Source organism: Neodiprion pinetum, chromosome 6 (genome assembly GCF_021155775.2).
Source record: "Neodiprion pinetum isolate iyNeoPine1 chromosome 6, iyNeoPine1.2, whole genome shotgun sequence".
Classification (NCBI taxonomy): domain Eukaryota; kingdom Metazoa; phylum Arthropoda; class Insecta; order Hymenoptera; family Diprionidae; genus Neodiprion; species Neodiprion pinetum.
Window position 1 is genome coordinate 11,513,271 of NC_060237.1, and position 23,859 is coordinate 11,537,129.

At 38.0% G+C, this 23,859-nt stretch overlaps 2 protein-coding genes across 5 annotated transcripts; both read left to right on the plus strand.

The window, feature by feature from the left end:
• The first annotated feature begins 491 nt into the window (after positions 1-491).
• Positions 492-10,013, plus strand: LOC124221358 (uncharacterized). Of its 4 annotated transcripts, none has more exons than XM_046631293.2 (6): positions 492-3,373; positions 3,518-3,544; positions 6,566-6,690; positions 7,050-7,286; positions 7,545-7,775; positions 8,774-10,013. In XM_046631293.2, the coding sequence occupies exons 1-6, from the start codon at positions 1,851-1,853 to the stop codon at positions 8,866-8,868; spliced, it is 2,238 nt and encodes a 745-aa protein (XP_046487249.1). In that variant the 5' UTR covers positions 492-1,850; the 3' UTR covers positions 8,869-10,013. The 4 variants fall into 4 exon arrangements, with proteins under 4 accessions (XP_046487249.1, XP_046487251.1, XP_046487252.1 ...); XM_046631295.2 differs by having other exon boundaries at positions 7,545-7,771; XM_046631296.2 differs by lacking the exon at positions 7,050-7,286.
• A 6,764-nt stretch (positions 10,014-16,777) lies between these two features.
• On the plus strand, positions 16,778-23,537 carry LOC124221286 (protein tramtrack, alpha isoform). The gene is made up of 4 exons (XM_046631154.2): positions 16,778-18,438; positions 21,502-21,737; positions 21,841-22,003; positions 22,093-23,537. The coding sequence occupies exons 1-4, from the start codon at positions 17,232-17,234 to the stop codon at positions 22,341-22,343; spliced, it is 1,857 nt and encodes a 618-aa protein (XP_046487110.1). The 5' UTR covers positions 16,778-17,231; the 3' UTR covers positions 22,344-23,537.
• The last annotated feature ends 322 nt before the right edge of the window (positions 23,538-23,859 follow it).

Below are 23,859 nucleotides of genomic sequence, written 5' to 3' on the forward strand. Positions count from 1 at the left end.
CAGCTAGCCGATAACATTGTTCGGAACGCCCGCCAGACGGACGGATAGCGGAGGGAGAAAAAGGGAACAGGGGGCACGGCACGCGCGACGTCGGAGTGACGGACTCGTTTCAAATTCACAAATATTTGTAAATTAAGTACGATCGTCTGGCGCGTTCGCCGAGGAATCGAGGACAATTCTACGCGGTGAGGAAAGGGGAAGAGGGGTCCGTACAAACGGCCGTAAGTTCCGGCAACGTGCTTCTTCGGCGGTCGCAGGAGAGACCTTCGTCTGATCGAGAGACAATGTATCGCGGTTTTGGGGCTGTGTGGTGACACGCGCGCCGATATGTGTATATAACGCCGAGGGGAGACTGATATATCGAAATCAATACATTATGATTCAAAGATTATATCTTTCGATTCGTCTAGACGCATTGGAGTGGGAGATACCTATATAAGCCTTGATCTCAGCCCCCTGAGAGACATCTGAACCTGTAGTCACATCAAGTCCAGATCACACTCGGCGTGTGTACTTCCATATACGCTCGTATATCGTTTCTTTACCAGCGAATTGTCGCCCTTCTCGTTTTGTTTGAAAAATATTGCAAAAAAGAATTAAAAACACGTTAGATCGATCCGGGTGTTCCGACCACCGGTTATCGCACAGCGCTCGACACCGAGAAACGCTCTGTCCGCGTTCGAAGAATATCCGAAATTTCGCCACTAAACCAAGAAATCCGGTCGAACGGTACGCACGTACAACGTACGTAAATCCGGCTAGAAATAGCTTTGGTACAGAGTGGTCTTAAAATTTTGTACATCCCCGAGTTTATAATATCGCACTTGCGGCGGTGCTAAATAAATCAGTTTCAATTCAAGCAAAAACCGTAGAATTGGCTGGCTACAGGCTCGTTCCTACCGTGGTCGAAGAATATATTTGCCTAAAAAAAGAAAAGAAGAAGTTGCACAGACGCGAATGGTTGAGTGATTTCGATTCTTTTCCTCCGTGAAGCGAAGAGATCCGCAGAGTTGTGGTAAAAAGTAAAAGTATACGTAAAAAAAAATAAAGGAAAAAAAAAGAAATATACGGGAATACGAAAGACGCTCTCGAAACTGCAGATATCAGCAAAATCTAGCCGTTTGAGAGGATAGAAAATTTCGTTGTACAGTTGCCAGTATAGTTGTGGCTGGGAATTACTGAGTAGACAGAATTATGTCTGTGGTGTCTCTGCTCGCCTCAGTTGAGACGAACGCCTCAGGCCGAGCACACGCACAGGAATCTTCGTAGAGTACACGCACGAGCACCGTCAGATTATAAACACGAATTACCGTATTTGATAAGAGAGTATCACTTTTAATTGCATATACCAGCCGTCAAACCGCGATTCAACCCTTTCAAAGTTCGCCGACCGCGTCTCCGTTTATTAGTTACACAACTCTCTGCTGCCTGGTTCTGCGTTATATATACTGACTCTGAGATTCTTACGACGCTAAATCACACATCGCTAATTAGAACGCGCGCCTGTTTAAAACACACGTGACATCGCGGCGCTTCAGATATATACGCACAATATACACATTATACAAACGTATGTAACCTTTGATTGGATAAAAACGATCTTTATTCCATTTTGTATATAATAACGGACAATATCGCGGGGAGAAAAAAGACACTAATCTAAAATATTAAACCATAACGTTTATGTATTAAATTGATCGTTTTTTGTGAGACATTTACGTTCATTTAACCGGCTGTGTATCGTTCCTTTGTTATTTTGAAAGTTCGTTCGATTGGTTGACGAAAAATACGCGTTGTTGAAAAGGATAATTAAAACAAGAGAAAAGCGAAATACGGGAGTTTTGGTCAAAATGAATTTACTGGGAATACTGTTGGTCCTCCTGATCTCTTCGAGCAGTGTATTGTGCCGTCGCATTTACCGCCAGGATCTAAGGGATGTTGCTCAGGATCAGTTTTCGAATTTCAAGAACACGGAGAAAGTTGGGACTCGGGACGGTGCAGGCAGCGGCGGGGGAATGGAAACGCAGAAAAAGGCGAATGCGGCGACTGATTTTCCACTGGAAAAGGTGCTTCGGGAGAACAAACCCGCTTCCGTCGACGTGAAAACCGAAGGCAGAACAACCGCGGTGCCCGACGACGAACGCAAGTTGAAACAGCCGATGAGCGCCCAAAAGATCGGGACAATCTTGCAACAAGCGATCTTAAAGATAATCATGGGCGAACTCACCACTGCCGACATGATGCTGCTGAAGAGCTTGAACTACGACGCGGAAATGGTACGCAAAATAAGGGAAGAGGAGTTCAAGAAGAGGGAAAATGACGTGGGGGCGATCGACGAGAAGAGAAATCTACGGAATCGCATCGACGCTGACATCGAGAAGCTGGAGAAGGAGGAAGATTCGTTGGGGGTGCCGAGAATCGATTACGACGCGTACAACAATCAAGCGGTCGACGAGTATGAGAATTCGGCTTCCTTTAACGAAGCGTTGATCAGAAGGAACGATTCCCTGACCGACTACGAAGACGAAACGAAGAGCAGCACCGAAACAAAGTCAGACGAATACAACGGGCACTCGATAACGGAACCGCGGGTCGTATTCAGATTGCGTTACAACGACTCCGCGTTCGACCCGCGTCCCGAAGAGAACCCGATGCCGTCTCGCGAGGTAAATCGTCAGACGACGATAAACGGGACCGGAAATAACTTTCCCACAGCTGTTACTTCCGTTAACTCTTCTTCTGCTCCTGTAGACTATCAGATATATACGAGCAGGGAGCTCTACAACTTCACGACCAATTATTTCAGCAGCACACGGGCACCGGAGGAGAACAACGAGGTTGACAAACAGCACGTTGTCCCGTCAAGGAACCAGACAAAAGCTCTCGAGGCGCCGCTCGACCGTCTTCACCTGCCCGATCCAATTTTCCGTAACGAGAGTGCTACCGATTTACGAAACCGAAACGCCTCGTTCGACGTTCCAGCCCTCACCTCGACTACCGAAATGACAATTAGTACCCCGGAAGCTGCGACGAGCGGTTCGAACGAAAATCGTACCGCAGCTTCGAACGGGAGTCATCGTATTTACAAGGGCCTGAAGTGGATCCAGGACGACGTGTATCAAGTGATTCCCGAGTACATCGACTTCGCTGAGTCGGAGAACGCGGAAAACGAGACTTCGACCGCGCCTATCGAAGACGCAGTCTACCAGAACCTCGACGAACCCGCCTCGAAGAACCAGACGAGCACGGACGAAGGCATGGAAAACGACGCGACCGAGTCCGTGCACCTCGTCGGATCCGAATCCAACGGCTTGACGCAGAACTTGGAAAATTTGTCCTCCGAGCGGCCGAGAACCCTGACCGAACGCCAAGCGTAAGCATATGTTTGTTGTTAATGTATTTCTGCGTCTCTCCCCCTGAACTCTGCCTAAAAATGATCCACCCTTCTTACTGCCTCGACATTCTCGATCCCGTAGCAAATCGATCCGTCCTGTATTCAGCTGTTTAATTATTCCAGTGGAAATATGTCGGCCTCCATCGACAGGTAAGCCTACTCCTTCGATCGAGATGACATGTACCAATAATTGGTAAGCTCATATTGTATGTGAGAACGGAATTCGAGGCGTTGATATGTGCATGAGTTTGTTAACCGTTTGAGAGCACGCGAGTGGTTTTTTTTAAACTTAGATATAAAATATGCTGCACGCACAGTGCTCATCTTACGCACACACATATATATAAATATTACACCCACAATTTAAAACCTATAAATTTAATACCTATGTATGCTCGAGTTATTACCCCGGTTATATTTTACTCGGGGATATATTTTCGTGCACGCTTCGCATCGCACACCGCGTCTCGATCTCTCCGGGCGTTGATTATAAACCAACGCTCCTCTCCTCTGCATGCTATAACTCGAGGAGAGGCATGCTTGCCAAAAACAATTCCGCGTATATACGTGTTCCGCGGTTCCAACCACGAATCGTATTCCTGGTATAACGCGGTGTGCGGAAAGTCTAAAATCTTGCAACCAATTCCCAGAATCGCGATCACCCCTATCTTTACTCGCCAAGTACAAGCCTTTTCTTCGTACCTGGTTATACCGCTTCTCCGTTTTGCACGTCGCAGTCAAACCACCGTGATAACGACTGTCAAACGGGACACGGATTCGTGCCGGGAAAAACGGTTCCACGTCCGATCGACACCCGGTCTTTTTGTATTCTCACTTTTATTTTCCAACCAGCTATAATTACTACATTATTTTACGCACAACGTATTATGCGTTAGTGGGCAACACACGGTACACACGTGGCAAAGGTGGTTCGGGTACACGTGCACGCTCACAAGTTTGAGGCGCGATGATCGCCGGGAACCATCCGTGTGTCGCTCTGCGAGTGAACGTAACTTGTGTGTAGGAGCGTGTGTGTGCGTGCGTGTGCGCGCGTGAGTGTGTGTGTGTTTTTTTTTTTCAAATAATCCCCCATCGCCTCGTGGCAACGGTAGCAATTTCTTTTATTTTATTAAGTCTAGACGTTTGTGTACTATATGCATTCGAGTCGCTCTGATGCGCATAGGCGTAGTATTTGAATAATACCAGAGGTTCCAGGGCTCAGCGATTATCCCCGGCGCAGCTGTATATTCGCTCCTCGCCTCCGCGCTCCCCGGTCTCTATCAAACACAGCTGAGCAATCAACTGACAATAAATGTTGACCACCCCTGTAATGACCAGTGTCTAGTCGCCGAGTGCGGTTAGCCCGATATTGTATCTGGTTATGTAATACATTTTAATCAAACGCTCCGACCTTGTCTACGCGTCTTCCTATATGCATACGACACATGGTAACGTAGGTGCACGTATACGACACTTGACTCGAAGTATGGAAAGGGTATGGGAATCGGATCGTGAAATGAAAATTCAGAGGGCTTCAAAGAAAAATTTAAATCAAATCCGCAATTACGCGTTCGGCGACATATCTGAACATTCTTTCGCACACTGTCGTACACCTCGAGTGCAGTGCGTATACTCTGATCATGTTACAATGACGCCAATCGTACGTTACCTGCAGGCACACTTTCCTGGAGCGATCAGACAGACGGGCAAACAGAAAACGTGTGTGTGTGTGCGTGTGTGTGAGAGAGGAGAAGAGGAGACGTGAACAGGTAAGAAGCGTCTAGGAACGTGAGTTGGGCGCACCTAGGCGCAGAGAGACATGTCTAGAATTGTACTCGGGTGGTTGAAATTTAAAGAAATCGCGGCCTCTCCTCCTCTCCGACCGGCTTCACGCCACGCAAGTATGTCTTACTCCGGCAAGATAGTTAGGTAAAAGAGGCAACTCACCTTGGCTTACGGGCGACGCGACGCGCCGGCTGTGGTCAGTGACTCCAATCTCATGCCTTGAGAGGTAGTAGGGGGCAGCTGTTTGCCCCAGACGCTTGCTAGACAGGGGGGAAATGCCGGTACAATAATCTGTTAAATGCTAGGCAAGAGAGAAAGGTGTGCGGGGTTACTTCCCTCAACAGCGGGCGAGAGACGGCCGTTCGTTCGGGTAGACGGTCCGCAATCAATTATGCTAATCAATCTGTCGAACGATGCGTATCAAACCGTGAGCAGATCCTCCCTGAGACCTCTTCCGCCTCGCCTGACACGTAACGCACGTATTACGTCGTTATAATCGCATGCACGACGAATGGTCATATCGTCTGAACGCCCTGCATGCGAACTCTGCGACATTTTACCAATTACCAGTATGTAAAACATTATACGTGATCCCCGTCGTGCGGCACGTTCACTCGCTGATGTAACACGCCTGCGATGTGTTGGAACTATGTAACGTATCAGCCAGGATACGTTAGCCCACCCGCACGTATACACCAGATTCTTCTTTCCATCCGCCGATATTTGGCAGCAGTTTAATTGCAACGCATTTTCGGCATGCCAGCTTAAGTTAGGATTAGTTTTAATCCGAATTGCAATTATCTTTTCTTAATGCTTTTTTTCGTTTCTCATAGTTGCGATCAAAAGGTGTTGATTTCCGCTTCACGGTTTCAAGTGAATTTAACTTGTCTTTAACAGTAATTTGATTGACAGTTTTTCTGCTGTTTCAATTATATGTATACTTCGAAAGTTTTTGGAAAAAACTTTTCAATCGTGCTTGGATAATAAGAAATATTTTTTTCAGCGGTAAAAAAGTTCCGTGAACAATATCATAAATTTAGATGGTAATATGTTCGTGCAGGCTTATTTTTGTCTGGGAACCGAATTTGACAGAAATAACTTGAGGTATAAATTTTCGGAGAACCATCTTGTTATTACATAAAAAAAAAAAAAAAAAGAAACAAGGAAATTTCGTTTCGAAGTGTTTTCTAATGAAATCTTGAACCAGTATTGACCAAAATATCATCCTGACTATCCTGTGTGGTAAACATTGCACGAAATTTCGAATGTTAATTTTCACGTCTTACACAGCAGAGTGTGAATAGCTTAACAGCTAACGCTGAGCTTAAACTAATCGTAAGTGATTCCAAGATGAAAAATTGAAGATTTGCGTCGTGTTCTTTACAGCCAGAAGCAAAAAACCATAGAAGAAATTATAAAGAGAGTCTTGTGGATCACTGGACGTCAGAATGCCACGGAGATGGGAACTGCTCGACCGCGGAAAGCAAAGATGGCAATGTTCTCTCCTACTTGTGAGTAAATCCTTCACGTATCTCCTCATCAGTTGTCACGATTTACACCGTACACGATTGTGTGGTTTCTCAGCTCAATGTATGTCCACATATTTTCCGTATAAAGTAAAATAAGTGCTTTACTAAACAATTGCAATCGAGCCCCATTAACAAAAAGATTAACTTTTAATGCGGTTATAACGCGGTTGGATCAAGAAGTTTCAGTCACAGTTATATACTGGCGATCCAAAAAGAGATGAGCAAACCATCTTCATCCCGATACAACTATTTCCGACCCAACGCCAGAAAAGAAAAACTTCTTGAGATATGGCCACATTTCTTTGGATAACATCTCGTAAATTTGCACTGGATTTTCCCAGGTCAAGTACCTCACAACACCGATGTCGAGACGTGGCGAGACCCGTACTCCATAAACATGGAGTTCCATTTGAACCTGACAACGGACCAGCATGTCGTGGCGGCTAAATTGCGACTCTTTAAATTGCCCCAAGTCAACGTAACTACAGCAGCGACGAGCCTCGACGGCGCCGAAGATGACGAGAAGAAGATCAGAATATCGGTCTTTTACTACACGAGATCCCTGAAAAAACATCGCTGTTAGTATCGCTCACATTTCCTACTTCGTTGCCCTGCGCGTCATTCAAGTTGTATCATTGAAAAAATTTGCCACACCCGTTTTTATTGTAGAACGGGCTGAAATTATAATTTAGTTATATTCGTTATGAAAATGGATGGTATAACTGTAAAATATTTTAGCTAAAGGCTCCGTTTGGTCATTGCTGTGTACAGTGGACCGAAGTTCATATTTTGTTCGGTTATACTGAAAGTTTGATCTTATTTTACCGAATTTCCAGCCAAGAAAGTTTTGATGGATTCGAAGATGATTTCGCTGACGGCGACCGGGGAACATCTAGCTCTAGACGCTAAACAGGGATTGAGATTTTGGCGCAGTCACAGCTCACACAACCACGGAATTCTCGTCCAGGTCGAGGACCAGGATGGACGCCCACTGCAGCCGAGCCGCTACATAGAAACACCGAATTGCCAAAACTCGACGGATTCGAACCAGCAAGATGATAAGGCATGTGAGTGTGTGACCTAACAATACTAACTGTCGGTATCGTCCAGCCAGTCGCGGGAACTGCAAAGAAATTCTCTGCGAATTTCCGGATTGCTCCAATGAGCGGTGTATTTCATTCTTGCAAAAAAAAAAAAAAACGCCTTCATTACTCTGCATTTCTCAAAATAACTCGATTTTTACTTTCAAACGAATCAGCAAAGTTTCCATGGGTTTTTAAATTTCCAAGCTGCAAAATTTCCCGAACGGCTATAATTTATTTTTATCTACCATTCAAAATATTCAAGGTAGTCCGAGGCTGACCTACAGTTATTTTTGTCCGCGGAAGAAAATAACTAACCGAGTCCATACGGAATAAATTCGTCCAAATGAATTGAATAGATTTGACTCGAGCTTCCTTCCATTGCAGAAGATTTCTGGAATCAATTAAATGCTTTGTTTGTTCGTTTAAAAATTGGGAGAGATTCGCAAGAAATTCATAAATTTGTAGAGTATACTCAGTATTTTTACTGTCGACTAAACAAAATTTTGGATAAATTTACAAACCCGACATTTTATCAATGAACTGCGTGTAAAAATTATTTGAAGTAAATTTTTCAATTTTTAAAGAAAATCATAGAAAAAAAAACTAGCAGAAAATATTGTAAATTGTAAGAATTTTCAACGAAAGCAGAGAAACTGCAAGAGAAATCAATCCAACTAGTCCGAATAGTTTTGTAATCTTCGATCAATTTTCGACAAAAGGAGTTTTGCATGAAAAAGTTTCCCCAGGGAAGTTTAAGTGCTGGTATTATTCAGTTTGCTGTGTAATTTTTACGACTACCACGCATACTCACACGTTACTGACATCATAATATATAATAATTTCACATATTACTAAAAGTGTGATAATTTATTTTAACACCTACATTTCAATATACCTATAACAGTTTCTCGAATTGTCTGTTCAAATCAATTCCTGATACAACAAATGTTCAATATTTGATTTTTCTCATTTTGAAACAGATCAACGAGTCCCTGCACTCTTCGTTGCAGCCTGTACTCGTTACGTTCGTTTCGTAGACGGCGAGATTGTCACCTACGAAGATTTTGGTCCGTAATACAACGACAGCGAACCGTCAAATGAGGAGATGGTCATACAGTACTAAGGATGAAACAGCCAAATTTAAGCATTTCTTATGAATTCACGTCAAGGAAATTACGGACCAACTATATATATATATATATATATAGTATATATAGTATATATATATAGTATAGTATATATATATATATCACACGTATTGTGAACATAAACGACGAAGTGAAGAGCGAATTATCAGCGCAAATCATCGGGGAAAGAATCTCTTAAAAATCTTAGCAATGTAAAAATAATATCCTTCGCTGTAGCTCAAAGAAGAAATATCGAATAATAATATATGAATACGTACGTGCTTCGTATAGATTCAGTTGGTGCAACGTACAGACTGTTATTAACAATAACTTAATTATAAAAATGTGTTTAAAAAAATTAACAGTGTCTAGATTTAGACTATAGATTATAGATTTCATATTACATACACGCGTGCGCGGCGTGCGTACATACACACACAGACGCACACACACACACACACACACGATATGTATATTACTTATTTAATTTTACATTCTAATTTTAGAACAGACGTGACGGTGGTTCCGAATATTGTACATATAGCGGTAGCAACATACATGTAGTTTCAACGTAGTGAAAATATTATTGTCGTTATTACTGAATGTATATTACCATTACGATTTTTACTATTAATAACATTGTCATGACTATTACTATGGCAGTGTTAACGTTGATATGTTTACTGTCATCGCGACTATTATCGTTATGTTTTCACCTTAAAAATTTAGATTAGGATCCCGATTTCTTTACATAGGTACACGAATACTTAGTTAATCGCATATGAAATACAACTTTTATGTACTTTATTACTTATTTTCAATAATATTATAAACACATGTATCGTTAATTTTAATCGTCAGAGACATAAGGCCTTAATAATTACTATACGCTTACGATTACAACGCTATTTTTATAGCCTTGTGCCCAAATTCTTAAACAACTATTTATAATTACCGTTAAATTGAATCTGAAAAACGTAAGGAAAACGAAGAAATGACAGAAGTCACTTTTTGAAAGTATACACAGCTCAGATGAATCATTGTATATAATGTATATTTTTATTTGTGCCTATCAATAAATATTTTACCAATATTTATGCGGATAAATTTAATTGCGACATGCAATGTATCCAATCTATGTCTCATTACGTATCAGGTTGTGTTCATTTTCGACATGCGGTAATTCCGACAATTATCAAGCAGATTTTCAGGGTTACCATTTTTATTTCTTTGTAATTAAAAAATATTGCAGTGTATTTCAGACTTTAGATATTATATATCAAGGGTAAACACGACAAGGCGGTCACGCGATTTTTGAAAAAACTTTTTGTATGATATTAAAATGAAGTGCGAGTAATTTTTCAATAACGAAGTCGGATTTTTTTCTCAAGACAACCGGTTTTGTGTAGGGATTTAATTTTAGAATTCATGTTCACAATAGGTTCCAATATTTTTTGTCGATAATTAAAAATTTCCTGAGATCAAATACGTAAAATTGCCAGAGATTCGTCAAACCAATCACGCAAAACTAAATCTTAAAGTTCAATCCATCCATCGAAAATTTAATACTGGAAAAGGTGGAATTGAAATATCTAAAAACTGATCAGCATCAATTTCAGCCGAGTACCCGTTTTGAGGAAGCTAATATGTAAATAAAATGCTTAATGAGTTTAATTGTTTTGACTTTCTCACTCCACAGCAAGATTAGTTATAACTCGAAAATATCTGCATATCGAGCCCGCTGAGGCATGGCGTGCGTACAACTAACAATAAATACGAAAATAATTACACGTTGTTGGAAACAAATTTATTTTGCCGTTTTCTGAATGTAAATAATTTTCTCGGGCTTTGCGATGAACCAGCAATTCACCGTCGTAATTTGGGGCGATTATATTAATTTTCTTATTTTTTCGCAGTTTTTATGTAAAATAAGAGTGAAATGCCTCGATCGATAAAGTTGCGCTTTAACAGAATGGGTTGAATTAATGATTATTTTCCATAGTGAATGTTTGTTGGGCGTAAAAACACACGGAGGGCGGGGTTGCCGTCTCATAGCTATTCGATTCCAAACAAGCGTACCGCATTCTGAAAAATTTTCAAAGGTACAAACGTAAGCTAGCTCTATAGCCGGGAAAAAATGTTTCCCATTTTTAGATACAGGATATTAGGGAAAAGAATATTGAAATATGAGGCGAGGAGCACGTTTGTCGCTTCAAAAATTCAAGAGCTTCCGATAGGAATACGGACATTTTTGTTAGGACTTTACAGCTACACCGATATTAATGTAATGTAGATTTTACATCTCCTGTGGTAAATAAGGCGTTCTCCACCAACTCAGCCACTTTTTTTTCATCCTCTCGGATCTGTTCCATAATTGACTATATAGTATTACTACTTAAGGATACTCTCTGTGAATTTTTTCAGATTTCTTTAATAAAATAAATTAATTTTAACACAAAATGTCGTGTTTTTCCATCAACTATTTAATACGATATATATTATAATTTTGTTCAAAATATAACATATATCGCATTACATAGTTCATGGAAAACATTAATTCAGATAATTTTGATCAAAATATAACATATATGGCATTAAATAGTTTAATCTTCCATGATACACGGGGTTAAAAAAATATATTTCCGTAACGAGTAAATTAAAAAATCTAAAAAATTCACAGAAAGTAACTTTAAGTAGTACTACTGTATAACCAATTATGGAACATATCCAGAGGATAAAAAAAAAATGGCTGAATTGGTGGAGAATGCCTCATATACGGACAGCACTTATTTGTAGTCAAATATATATCAATTGCGACTCTTACTACTGTTTTTGTTACTCTTATTATTGGATTTGTAACTTTTGTCACAATTGTGTAGCTCCTAATCTTGCTATTATCTAGGTACTTGCAAAGTGAGAAAGTCAGCTCAACTAAACCCATTGAGCATTGTATTTATACATCCGTTTTTTAACATGTCATCGAGTGAAGTTGGCGCTGTTTCCTTCTCAAATGTTCCAGTTCAATCTATTGTGCCAATCAATGCTAAATTTTCAGCGATTAATTCGAATCTTGAGATTCATGTTGGTGTGATCTGTTCAACGAATCTCTGAATATTTTAAGTATCCGAACTCGATAAGTTTCGAATTTTTAGAAGTAAATTTTGAAACGTATTTTAAACCACAAAATCGAAAAAAAAAATTCCCCGCGAAAAACCGGTTGCTTTGAAACAAAATACATCATCGCTACTGAAAAGTTCATCGCATTTCACTTCAAAATCATGCTAAAACTTTTTTAAAACACCTCGTGACTGACTGCTGGCAGGGAGTGGCCACCTTATCGTGGTCACTCACGTTTAGGAGCGTTGCTTTAGGACTCGATATCTCTGTCCAAAAACGAGGTACACTGAAAGTTGGAAATTTTTCGAAAGCCCAAAGTCTTCGGCGTTTAATTATTAGTTGCTTGTCAGTGAAGAAAATGGTGACGTCAGCTATCACCACCGACAGGTTAATAAGCGAGTTATTTTTTTGCGGTCTGTCTCGTCGCCAAACGCTAAAATTTTCTTAAAAACTCGGAGACCTGTTCTAAAGATTACCGAAGCTAATTTAATTAGTAATTTGAATATAACTCGTAATGGAATAACGTTACGAGTTTCATTTGCACTCTTTAGCCGTTCCGAAGTTTCGAATTATCTGTTGGCGGGAATAGACGATACAAAACTTTTATCTTATATAGTGCTATTCTTATTAAGTACCACATTTTTAATTTCATCGCGTACTAATTAGTATCTGAGTCTGTCTGCTCATTGAAATACGTGACAAATGAATGAACCCTGAATTTTTCCAATGTAATCCTTTCTTTTGGGAAAAATCATGGGAAATCAGTCTAAACTGATCAAGATAATTGATTGAATTCCTGAAAGTATTCAATGGTTTACGATTTTTCTGGTTCTGTAAATATACGTCGACGTATAATAAAGTTTTAAATTAATTTTGCTGTTGGGAATCCAATTCTCTACATCCCAGTCAATGGTTTTTTTTTTTTTTAAATTAGCGCATAGTTCTAGAGATGTAATGAAACTCATGAAATATTTCACTTGAATTTTGACAAATGCGTCATGTTTTGGAGCAATGTATGTACAATGATAAACATTGCAGGAAAATAAATTTTATATCAAAACAGTGCAACGGTAGTGACATATTTTGCTTTGTTGAAGTTTTGGTTGGAAAAATGTGTATTAACAAAGTTGTGGTGGGACGAATTCGCGAGTGAAAAATCCTAAACAAATTAATCATGTATCCACCTTATATTATTCAGACAATTCACAATGTGTGAGATGCTTTCACATATATTATCCAATTATGAGCAAGTTGTGAGCTCTCTAGTATACACCTAATTTTGGGGGGATGCTCGAAAATTTTTTTGGTTTCAATATAATAAGTTTTTGCTTTAAATTATTTTAACTAGCGTGCTATTCAACGATAAATATTGGTATCAGTGTCTAAAAGCACTATTTCGGGATAATTCTAAATTAATCGGCGTTAAAATGGAATAATTACACCAGTTACACTATGATACGATTGGTATATACAGGTGTAATCGTCTGACAGCTCGCTCATAATCAATTTTCAGTCACAGTTTTTCAAATGTAATAATCACTATATTTATTAACCTTTTCCAATGAAGAGGTACAAATAAAAATCTCATCGTCATACTTCCTATTCAAGAGGATTCCATGCATATTTTCAAACTAGGTACATTGGCAACATTAGCGGAATTTCTGTCATACTTACGTTCAAAATTAGTCGTAAATGCTTTATGCCAGACCCCTTTGATGACGCGTGATTTCATACATGTAAAGCAAACGCAAAGTAGGGTGTTTCAGGCCAATTCCGAAGCGGGCGAACGTGGCTATCTCTTCGTCCTACGTAGACGTAAATAGTACATCATGTAACAAGGGAATAAAGTCGACTTTTATTCCTGTGTTACATATGGGACTTTATTTCCAACTCAACTCTGGCCTCAATATTTATTTGAAAATTAGGGCTTTTAAATTGGGCTCATATTTCCCGCTGATTTGGATCTGCGGGAAAAACATGCCACATTCGTCCCGCTTTTGAGGTCAATAAAATTAACTTTAAGTTTGAGTCGGGAATAAATAGAATTTTACGATCCGAGCGCGGGCGTAAAATCCCGTTCTCGGCCTACTATGACGCAAAATAATTAGTTCCAGCAAGCGGTGCAGCGCTATCTCAAGATGTACGAGAACACTTTCGTCCACTTTATGGAGATTGCACTTTCTGGCGAAAAAGCTCCCAGTAAACGCGATGTCATCAGGTGGTTGTCTGTCAGATGACAGTCGTAGACGATAGTTGCCATTTTGCGAGCCAAATCGACAACTTGTAGGCAATGTAAAGTCGAAGAATGTCCATCTATATGTTGCCTTTTTCTTGCCTGTAGGGTAGTTCGGAGATGACTTTTCGACAGAACTTATAGTCGACGGTTAGACATCTTGTTGTATTTCAAAAAGGCATATTGGAGTAATCTAAATGTTTTTCATGCGGGTAACTGGGAGTTGTCCTTAAATTGTGAGATATTAGACACGCGTGTATATTTCTCTTTATAACACAGCAAGAGGTATAATATATATTTACTAAGATGTAATATATTTAATATCCCGCATGATACAATAATGTTGCAAAAATGTTTTAGAAGTATAGCTTTACCTTGTAATTCACAAAATGGAAATTATATTGTGGGATATATATCAGCAAGATTTTGTTCGACGCTAAACGTTGATCGGTTATTATCACCGGTATACTGCAACAGTATTGTAATAATGTTATAGTCACGAAATGTTACGATACCATATTTATACTAATGACGATGTTCCTGTGATGATCCATCTGAAATATTGGGTATGTGAGCGCAATATAAAAGCATCCTCTCAATGTTTTTGAAATATTTTGCGTCGTATGGGATCAGGCGAATAGTGTGAAACGCAGAAGGACGGAAACTGAATAGGTGTACGAACGATGGTAAATATAATACGCGTACCTGCGCTGTAGACGTGTTTACTTGGCACGTGGAGCCACAAGGATATCTTTGTCTCATGCATAAGTCATTTACCGGATAGGTAGACACTTGACTTTGTCGGGAAATGTATAAGTATAGAGTAACTTTGAAGGTACTCGACTTCTGGCTAATCTCAATATTCGAATACTATAAATAACCAAGGGAAGAGATATATCTATTTAGGTATGTATTCCGTGACATATAGTCGTATCAGCTCGGCCAAATACCTATAGGCATACCTAGGTCTCAATGTCATATATACGGGGTAGTTATTGCGAGGCGAAAGATTTTATTATTTGTGACTAATCGAAGTTAGTTATGTTTCAGGATACGTTTAAGAAACTGTGATCTCAGGCACCTACGATTCCGAATTCTTCGATAATTTTATGTAACACCTAATAATGAGCTAAATTCTTTTCGTATCTAAGATGAATCTACACCACGTCTTGTAGACAGTTTGTGATAAAAATTGCAATCTGGACTGTAAATTGGAAACAAAAATTTAATTGGCGTAAACCATTGGAAAACACTCATTTCCAATAACATATTGTTTTAATGTTCTTCAACACATTTGAGTTCAAATATTTTTTGAAACATTCGATACTGTGTACAGGGTATCTGAACATGTATTAGAATGCTATCGGATGAAAATTAAATCTAATTAAGATCTACTAGTTCCGATCAATTATTCATAGATTCGACCATGCCAATTCTATTTCCATACAATTAGTATTTATTATAGAGCATTTCATGCCAAATCATCTAATATTGATCTTCACTATTCTCAATTTTGTTGAAACTTTTTCAGCTGTGAATAGCATCTCTAGAATCCCTAAGTTATTTTTATCTAATTTTTTCATCTACTAGTTTTGAAGTTTTCAATGTTTAAATATTCTCGAAATTCCACTTTCTCTAAATTTCTTAAAAGTTCTAAATAATTTCATTGTGTGCTGTGATCATTTCAGGTTAGGTTAACCATCGGTTTGTCATTTCAAAATTTTGTGAATTAGTTAAAAAAAGAATATCCCAAATTTGTTTCATCATGAAACGAATCTCGTGGAATATTCCAAGTGATGAAAAAAATAATCAACGATCCGACCAATCAATTCATTTTAAACATTTAACGGTGGTATTTTAGTTCAATACTAGCTTTGTGCCAGACTTGACAGATTTATAAGTTATTGTGGCCATGTTGTTTGCACATCAGTAGAAAAGCAATATGCTAATAACAGAGGGTATTCGCATATTCAAATTCCCCGATAGGTACCTTCTGAGAATGCATCATACTACGAAAACATTGCAAGACATCATATCGGCGGGTGCCTTATCATAGACTACCCTACGCACACTAACCAGTCTTCGGATCAGTGGACGAAAAAGCGGGAAGTGTATTTACGTCTGCAGCTTTAATTCGTGCTGGGTTTCAAGTTAAATGAACAACACTAAGCAATAATAGACAATAACAGAACTTTTAGTAATCTGCCTTCTTTTCTCTCGAAATTTCAATTATAACTGAATTTGTGCAACTGTTTTTAATCGTAACTATGGTTCCTCGCACATCGTCGACACGTGCAGCCATCTATCGACGGATTTTCGGAAATGCTATCGACTTGTAAGCTTGTATGATAGCTATGGTATGATGTATGATGTGTGTACTTCGCTGGCGTTCGCCTCGTCCGATCGCCGCAAAACGAGGCCAAAGCCGAACCAAAAAAAGTCAAGAGGTTAAGGGGTCAACGACGGGTGGTGCTAGTTTAACCACGATTCAATCCTCGGGCCGGCAAGGTAAACGAGCAAGATACTTGCTTGTACTTCATTTGCTGCTAAACGATTGTCGCGGTGCCTAAATTTCGGCGAAATAGGAAAAAATTTTCGGTACGGTGAATAACCGAAGCAATAAGTGTAAATCGAAATGCACTCTGTGTGCGACATGTGAATGCATACGCGCGTTGAAATGTAATTTTCAACTGTATCGATATTCGATGCAACTATGCAAGTGGTGAACACACGACTAATCACTTCGAACCCTTGTAACTTACCACGATTATGGTGACTGCGTTACATTTGGCAAAAGTGACAGTTCTGTGACAGCTAGCGCCGCCCGTCAGACGCAACGAGCGTCAAAAGAAAACATCCAGTATTTTGTAGCTTTCGAGGTCTTTTTGGAGTACAAAACAAAAAACAATTCTACTGCTATTGTGGCCTCACATTGGCGTTTAATAAAGATTCATCGAAAAGATGAATGAAACGGAAGAGGTTCAGCTGAACCTGAAGTGGGACAACTTTTCATCTCACTTGGCGCTTTCCTTCGACTCTTGTTACGAGTCCCAACAGTTTGTGGATGTATCGTTGGTATGCAAGGATGGGGAGGTGATTAAAGGTCACAAAATGATACTCGCCAACACTAGCAAGTTTTTTCGACGTTTGTTGACTGAAAATGAACATCCACACCCAATGATCGTCTTGCATAACATTGACGCTGACGATCTCAGGAGTTTGATGACTTTTATGTACTGCGGGGAGGTTCAAGTATTTCAAAACGATCTCAAAAAACTGTTAGAAATAGCTGATACTTTAGAAATCACGGGATTACAGCAAATTCAAGAACTGGATAGTCCTGCCGTTCGCTTCGGTGTAAAAAATTATCTTGGTTCAAATGCTGAGATCAATCGAACTGAAGCTTCTAAAAGCAATATGGACTACGAAGGTAATCTAAATAGTTCGAGTGGCAAGCCTGCGTCAAATCTTCTTAAATATGTCTCTAGCCTTGGTCAGAAAAACAATTCAGAATCTTCTCTTCAACCGTTCGAAAGTTCAAGTAAAAAATTGCAAGAGATGGCACAGAAGTTTGAGAAATGTTCAAGGAGCGTCGGAAGCTGGTCGTTCTTACAGCAGGCGCAAAACGGTAATGGGACAAGGATACAGGAAATACCAAGTGACTGCGATAATAAGAAAGTAAAAATATCTCAGAACAGAGATTTGGATAGATTGGAATTCAAAAGTTCAAGTCAGAAACTTCAGGAAATGGCCAAACTGTTAGAAAATGTGAATCATCACAAGTCGTCGGAAGCATCCAAAGAAGCTTGGGAGGGTCAAAAGAGATCGTTGGATTTTGACAACGGTGTCACCGAACCTCCGGCTAAAAAATCTAATATGACACCTAATACTCTGAATACTTCAGAGCTAGAACCGAAGGCTGAAATAGCCGGGCGACTGTCCACAGTGCGAGAAACCCTTCCAGGTCGCTCAGCTGATGCCGAAGACCTTTTGCAAAACTGTGTCTTTATAAAAGATGAAGTTGATGTTGCCACCGATTGCAGTACAGCATCAGATGTCGATCTGGATAATTCACCAGCAGACAACTTGCTCGTAAACAACACTGATCGTTTTGGGTCAAGCATGCTGGCTGCAGAGCTGCTTAAGGCTGTTGCGAATAAAAGGAAAGGTGAGTAACGTATGTACAGTGTACACATTTTTTCATCTTAGCTGTGACTGAAGAGCGAGCATCATATGATAGTATGCAGAGTATAGTTGGAGTAGTAGTGCTTTGTCTATAAGGATAATGCTCTTAAAATTTTTATTTTGAGGGAATAAATATATACGGGAAATATTTAGCCACTACTGCAACCATCGACAATTTACAGAATAAAAAAAATTCCCACTCAATTTGTTCATTTTAGTAGCCATTTATTAATTTTTTTTTTTGCCATCCTCGAAGCCTTTGATTATTAAAGTATCTGAATCGGTAGTGCGCGTTTTGTCAAGTTAACGTTACAAACTTCGATCTCATCCTACTTATCTGATTCTGAGATGATTTCCAATTTTAGGATCATCATCCGAGAATAAAGGTTGAGATTTAATTGATGATAAATTGTAGAGAAATCTTGAATAGAAATGATCGAATTAAATATGCATCATTGCATAGACTGTTAATGTTGAGAAGTAAAAACCATTTTCAAATAGAAATAATTTTAATGTGTTTCCAATCAAAGCCAAATCCAACATAAATTGTGGAATTAGTAATGTTTCCTTTCCTGTCTGAAGCAACCATGTAAGAATCAAACTTCACTTCTAGGAGCTAGTATAGGTTCGTCACCAAAATACACTCGTAAAGCGTAGTAGATTGTGCATCAAAGACGCAAACCAGGTCCTTCTACGCCAAACGCAAGTTTGTAATATGAGTCGTAGGCGAGAGAGCTAAGGACGAATTTTAGAAATAAGCGCATGATACTTTAGGTAACAAAAGTTTGGTTTACAAGTTTTTCTTTTATCGCGGGGTACAACAAATAGCACTTTCCAGTACTAGAATGTAAATGTGCTCTTTTTTTGTATATTGTCGCAAAACGATTACTTTAAGTACGGAACACAGGCAAGACAAGATGCATAAGTTATGTACAGTATATTTTATGTTACGCTAGTATGTTCCTTTGTTAGCGGGCGTTTTGTACGTAATGTAATTGTTTTAGCGACAGTACAAAAAAAAACGACCAGAGTTCGTAAAAGTGAACTCTTACGTGATGGTACTTAAAACTGCTCTTTTTATAATCCGCTTAAAAAAAGAAAATTGTAAACCTAGTCTTGTTGTATAAAATGTCGCGTGCACCATGGACGCAAATTTTTTTTCGCCTCGCCTCTCGTATTTCCAATACTCGTCGTATTATATACTTTTCCTCCTTGCTGCCCAAATCTACTATTATACAATAAAATGCTAATGCACTTTATTCAAATAGCGCTTTGTGCACGTACCTGCATTAGCGCTCATTCCGCGATAACTGTGTTCTTTAGTGTTACCAAGTACCAAAGTTCTGAGTTCTAAGTGCTAATCATCACGCTGGAAGTGTAGTATAATAATCAGCCCTAAGTACAGTAAAAGTAAGTAGGACATACGTAATCAAGCAGTAAATAAACGTATCGAAATTTCGATTGATCAAGCTTGACCGAAAACTTTAATAATAAGATCTCAAAGAGTAAATAAAACTTGTTAGGCAATCTAAAAGCACAAAATGGTAAACTCAAGGATGAATATTATGCTGGCGTATATTTATTTATTATGAGAACTGAGAATAAGTGAAAAGATGATTTCACGATCAAGCTTAATCGATAGAAACTCCAGATTCAATAAATGAAATCCATGTAATTTTGTTGTAATAAAAATTAAGAATTTCTGCAAGAATGATATATTGAAATCCCTTCAGAACAGTTTATCCAATCACTGACGCCACGATGCTTTGAATAATGAATGATCTAAAAAAATATGTTTCAATAAGTTTCTCAGACATGTTTAATCAGTCCGTGGTATTAGTTGATTACATATCAATTTCTGACTGGCAAAAAGATCTTATTGTATGATTTGGGGTTCACTATTAACTTACGATCAGCAAAGATTCAGGTGTGCCACATTTTTTTTCTGTCTTATAGATTTAATTTTGAATTATAGAGTGCAGATGAAACTCATGACAATCTGACTATCCAGGAAACGTACATTTTGACCATAAACAACTTCAATCAATTTTATCTACTCTATGTTGTTTAGCGGTAAAATTGAAATTCACTATTTTTATTTCTGACCCAGGTATTTTGAAATCGAGGATCCTTGAGAAAAATGGAATAGAAAATTATTTTTATTGAAATAACACAAAAATGATTGTTGATAACATTCACGAATATGCTTTTTCTATACATCTAATTCCGAGTATTGCCAATGTAAATAATAAAGTAAGAGTAAAGAACAATAAAATCTAATTCGTGTCATTGAATAATACTGGACATTGGTTTTTCATTGTTTTTTTTTTTCTATTCTCATAATCATTTCTTCCTGTTACAGTAAATATAAATATCAAATATTGCGAGTAACACTCTTAACCTTCTGAACACGAGTTTCAAGACTTGTAAAGTTGTCATCCTGAATCTTAAAACCAATTTTAGAATAATTTATTAAATTTAAAATTCGAATCTCAAAATGATTTCGTTTACGTACACTACGAGTATTCATTTTTTTCCAATAAATTTATATTACCTTATTGAAATGTGCAAATTCATTTACAAGCTAACGAAAATCCCCCCAATACCACTGTTCTTTCCAAATATAAACTAATCTATGAAAATCTATTTGTTTAAATAATAGTAAATGAAGAATCATTAGAAATCTATTTCTAAATTCGTATCAGTGACAAAATTATAGTAGTTTAAATTTCCAACACTAGATTTTTTGCGATCTTCTAATTAATTACAGATACACTGTACTACATCTATCTAATGCGCCAGCTTTGCGTACGATACCTACTTTGCATGGTATTAAATGCGCTCCATAACTGACTAATATAATTGGAAATCAATCATAATGCAATACTTGGCATGAACAAGAGGAGGAATAAATTTAACAAACCAAGGGATGTATCTAATAATTATCTCATAGAAAGTACATAAATCAATGGTCAATTTGTTATTTTAAAAACTTAAAAAAAATTATATCACAATATCTATCTGGTTTTTTTTATTTCTGTTGCAGATTCCAAAAAGCTGTTCACCGCAATTAGAGAGCTGACATTTGAAGTGCAGCGTCAAAGCTACGAAATTCAAGAACTTCGTAATTGTCTGCAGAGTCGTGGATTTTTGAAAATCGACACAATTACCGTTAGAAGTTTCGCCGAGGAGTATGGAATATCTTTACAGTTACAAACAGTTGAAGAGTTCAAAGACTTTGATCTACGATTAAAAAATGATGGTGATTTTTGTGCAAAGTTTGTAAGTTCCACGGTATGATTACCAGAATAATTTCCAGTATATGAAAAAATTGATTTATATACTGTGTAACAAAATGCTTCCCTGTCAAAACTTTCGATCACAGGTATCCACATTGGAACACCTTCTTGAAAAAGAAATACAAAAGAGTATAACATCAATATTGAAAAGTTACGTCAGTAGAGACTTGGCAACATCCTGCACTGCAATAAGACGATCAAATGATAAGATGATATTCAAAGGCACCAAATTTAACGATTGTCTCTTCGGTAATATCCTTCGTCATTACCTTTCATAATCAAACCATCAAAAATCCGCCGTATAGTAATCAGAAGTCCATAATTTTTATTCATTACAGCTCTCATTTGCCAATACCATCGCAGAGAAAGAAATGAACCTCTAACTGAAAAGGAATACTACCAAGCACTCTCCAGCTGTCTAAGCAATGCCAAGGATTGGCATGGATTTCGCTCAGCTCGTAAAAACCAGAGTGCTGCACTTCGTCGGACAGGAAATGGAGATAGAGACGATGGGAGAATTGATTTGGGAAGTGGTGCCAAAGTTGATGAATTCGGTGATCAGGACAGTAGAAATGCTGAACATGATTAAGAGTAAAATTAGATTTTCAAGACTGAAAATATAGGGTGTGAAAGTTACTGGAAATCGTACTTTCACGTTTTATAATGCATTTTATTTTTATCATGTTGTGACATCACTACATTTTAATTCAATGAAGATCACTGTCTGTTCACTAAAGAATGTCTATTATCAAATATTTTAGCATCTCTTACTCGAGAGACAAATTACCTAGTTTACATTTGATTAGATTACTATGAAACATGACTTTTCTGTTCACTAATTATGTAGCAAATTTGGATCATTTTTTCACAGAATCATTTGATCTTACATCACTAATTATAACTGAAAATATGAAGCAATGAAGGTTGATCTGAGCCTACGATTACAATCAAAGTATCGACAAGCACGTGGAAGAGAGAAGTTTGCGTCTTTAATGACTAATCCAATACGAGATCGGAGATGAATTTACGTGGAGACTTGATCCTAGACAGACTAATTTTGGAAGAAATTATTCTAAATTGTAACTTGTAAGGAATAATAGTACTAGATAAGTATTCTCAGTACTAGCGAATGATAGGCATGTACAAATTTTGACAAAGTATGGGGTTCACTGTAGAAATGGAGGTATTATTTTCCATCACACAAACACACAAAAGTACATATTATATGCATTTGCGCATAATTTTGCTGATTCTGCCCCATTTGTAAGTATCAATTATAATATAATATAAAAATTATATATATATTTATATATATACTGACTATATATGTTACGTAGGATTAGTATATGTTCATAAAATCACAATGACACGCTCCAATGATCGCAATACCCCAGACCTTAAAGGAGTAATTTAACAAGTATCCTTGAGTATTGGTGAAATCTGATTTTTCTGAATCCAAATTATTACCCTGAAATAAAATTGAAGAACAAATTTTTGGTTCATGTTTATATTGCGATCTTCCAATATACCCATCGGACATAATTATAGACGATTGCATTACGCGAAAGCCCTGTAAAATACAACATTTTTATGCACAAATAGTTGATAGTATGTATAAAACTGTACATATTCTGTAACATTGTTCTATCTTTTTATCTGTAATGTATGTACATATATTATACATGTTTCTTTTTTAAGTGATTCTCGTTGTATTGACAATTCCGCATCGTTGCTTTAATATTGTGACTCTGATTCGATTAAATACGATTTGATCCTCACTCAACTTCCTTCCTGTGGATTTGTTATTTACTATTTTTCACATTCCTTCTCAAGCCTGCTCGGTAAAATTATGGTCAATAAACGTTTTCATTGGGATTCGGTGGATTTTTCAAAGTGTTGCCATATACTGCAAATTTATTATTTCAATTCTAATTTACAGTTTTATGTTCAGTTTACTGCTCGCGATCGCATGCATGGCAGGAGAACCATATCATTATTTATTATTATTTACAATACAATTGACATCATTGAGTTATAAATTTATTGCTTCAGTTAAGAAGAAAAAATGACATGACGTATTTCAAAGTTGCACAATTTTGCACATC

What these genes read in the sequence shown, in the direction of transcription:
- LOC124221358 (XM_046631293.2), top strand. Translation starts at nt 1,851, where the DNA reads ATGAATTTACTGGGAATACTGTTGGTCCTCCTGATCTCTTCGAGCAGT. An exon ending in ATCCCTGAAAAAACATCGCT is followed by an intron (nt 7,287 to 7,544) that starts GTTAGTATCGCT and finishes CCGAATTTCCAG; the next exon opens with CCAAGAAAGTTTTGATGGAT. An exon ending in CCAGCAAGATGATAAGGCAT is followed by an intron (nt 7,776 to 8,773) that starts GTGAGTGTGTGA and finishes ATTTTGAAACAG; the next exon opens with ATCAACGAGTCCCTGCACTC.
- LOC124221286 (XM_046631154.2), top strand. Translation starts at nt 17,232, where the DNA reads ATGAATGAAACGGAAGAGGTTCAGCTGAACCTGAAGTGGGACAACTTT. An exon ending in TGTTGCGAATAAAAGGAAAG is followed by an intron (nt 18,439 to 21,501) that starts GTGAGTAACGTA and finishes TTTCTGTTGCAG; the next exon opens with ATTCCAAAAAGCTGTTCACC. An exon ending in GTGATTTTTGTGCAAAGTTT is followed by an intron (nt 21,738 to 21,840) that starts GTAAGTTCCACG and finishes TTTCGATCACAG; the next exon opens with GTATCCACATTGGAACACCT.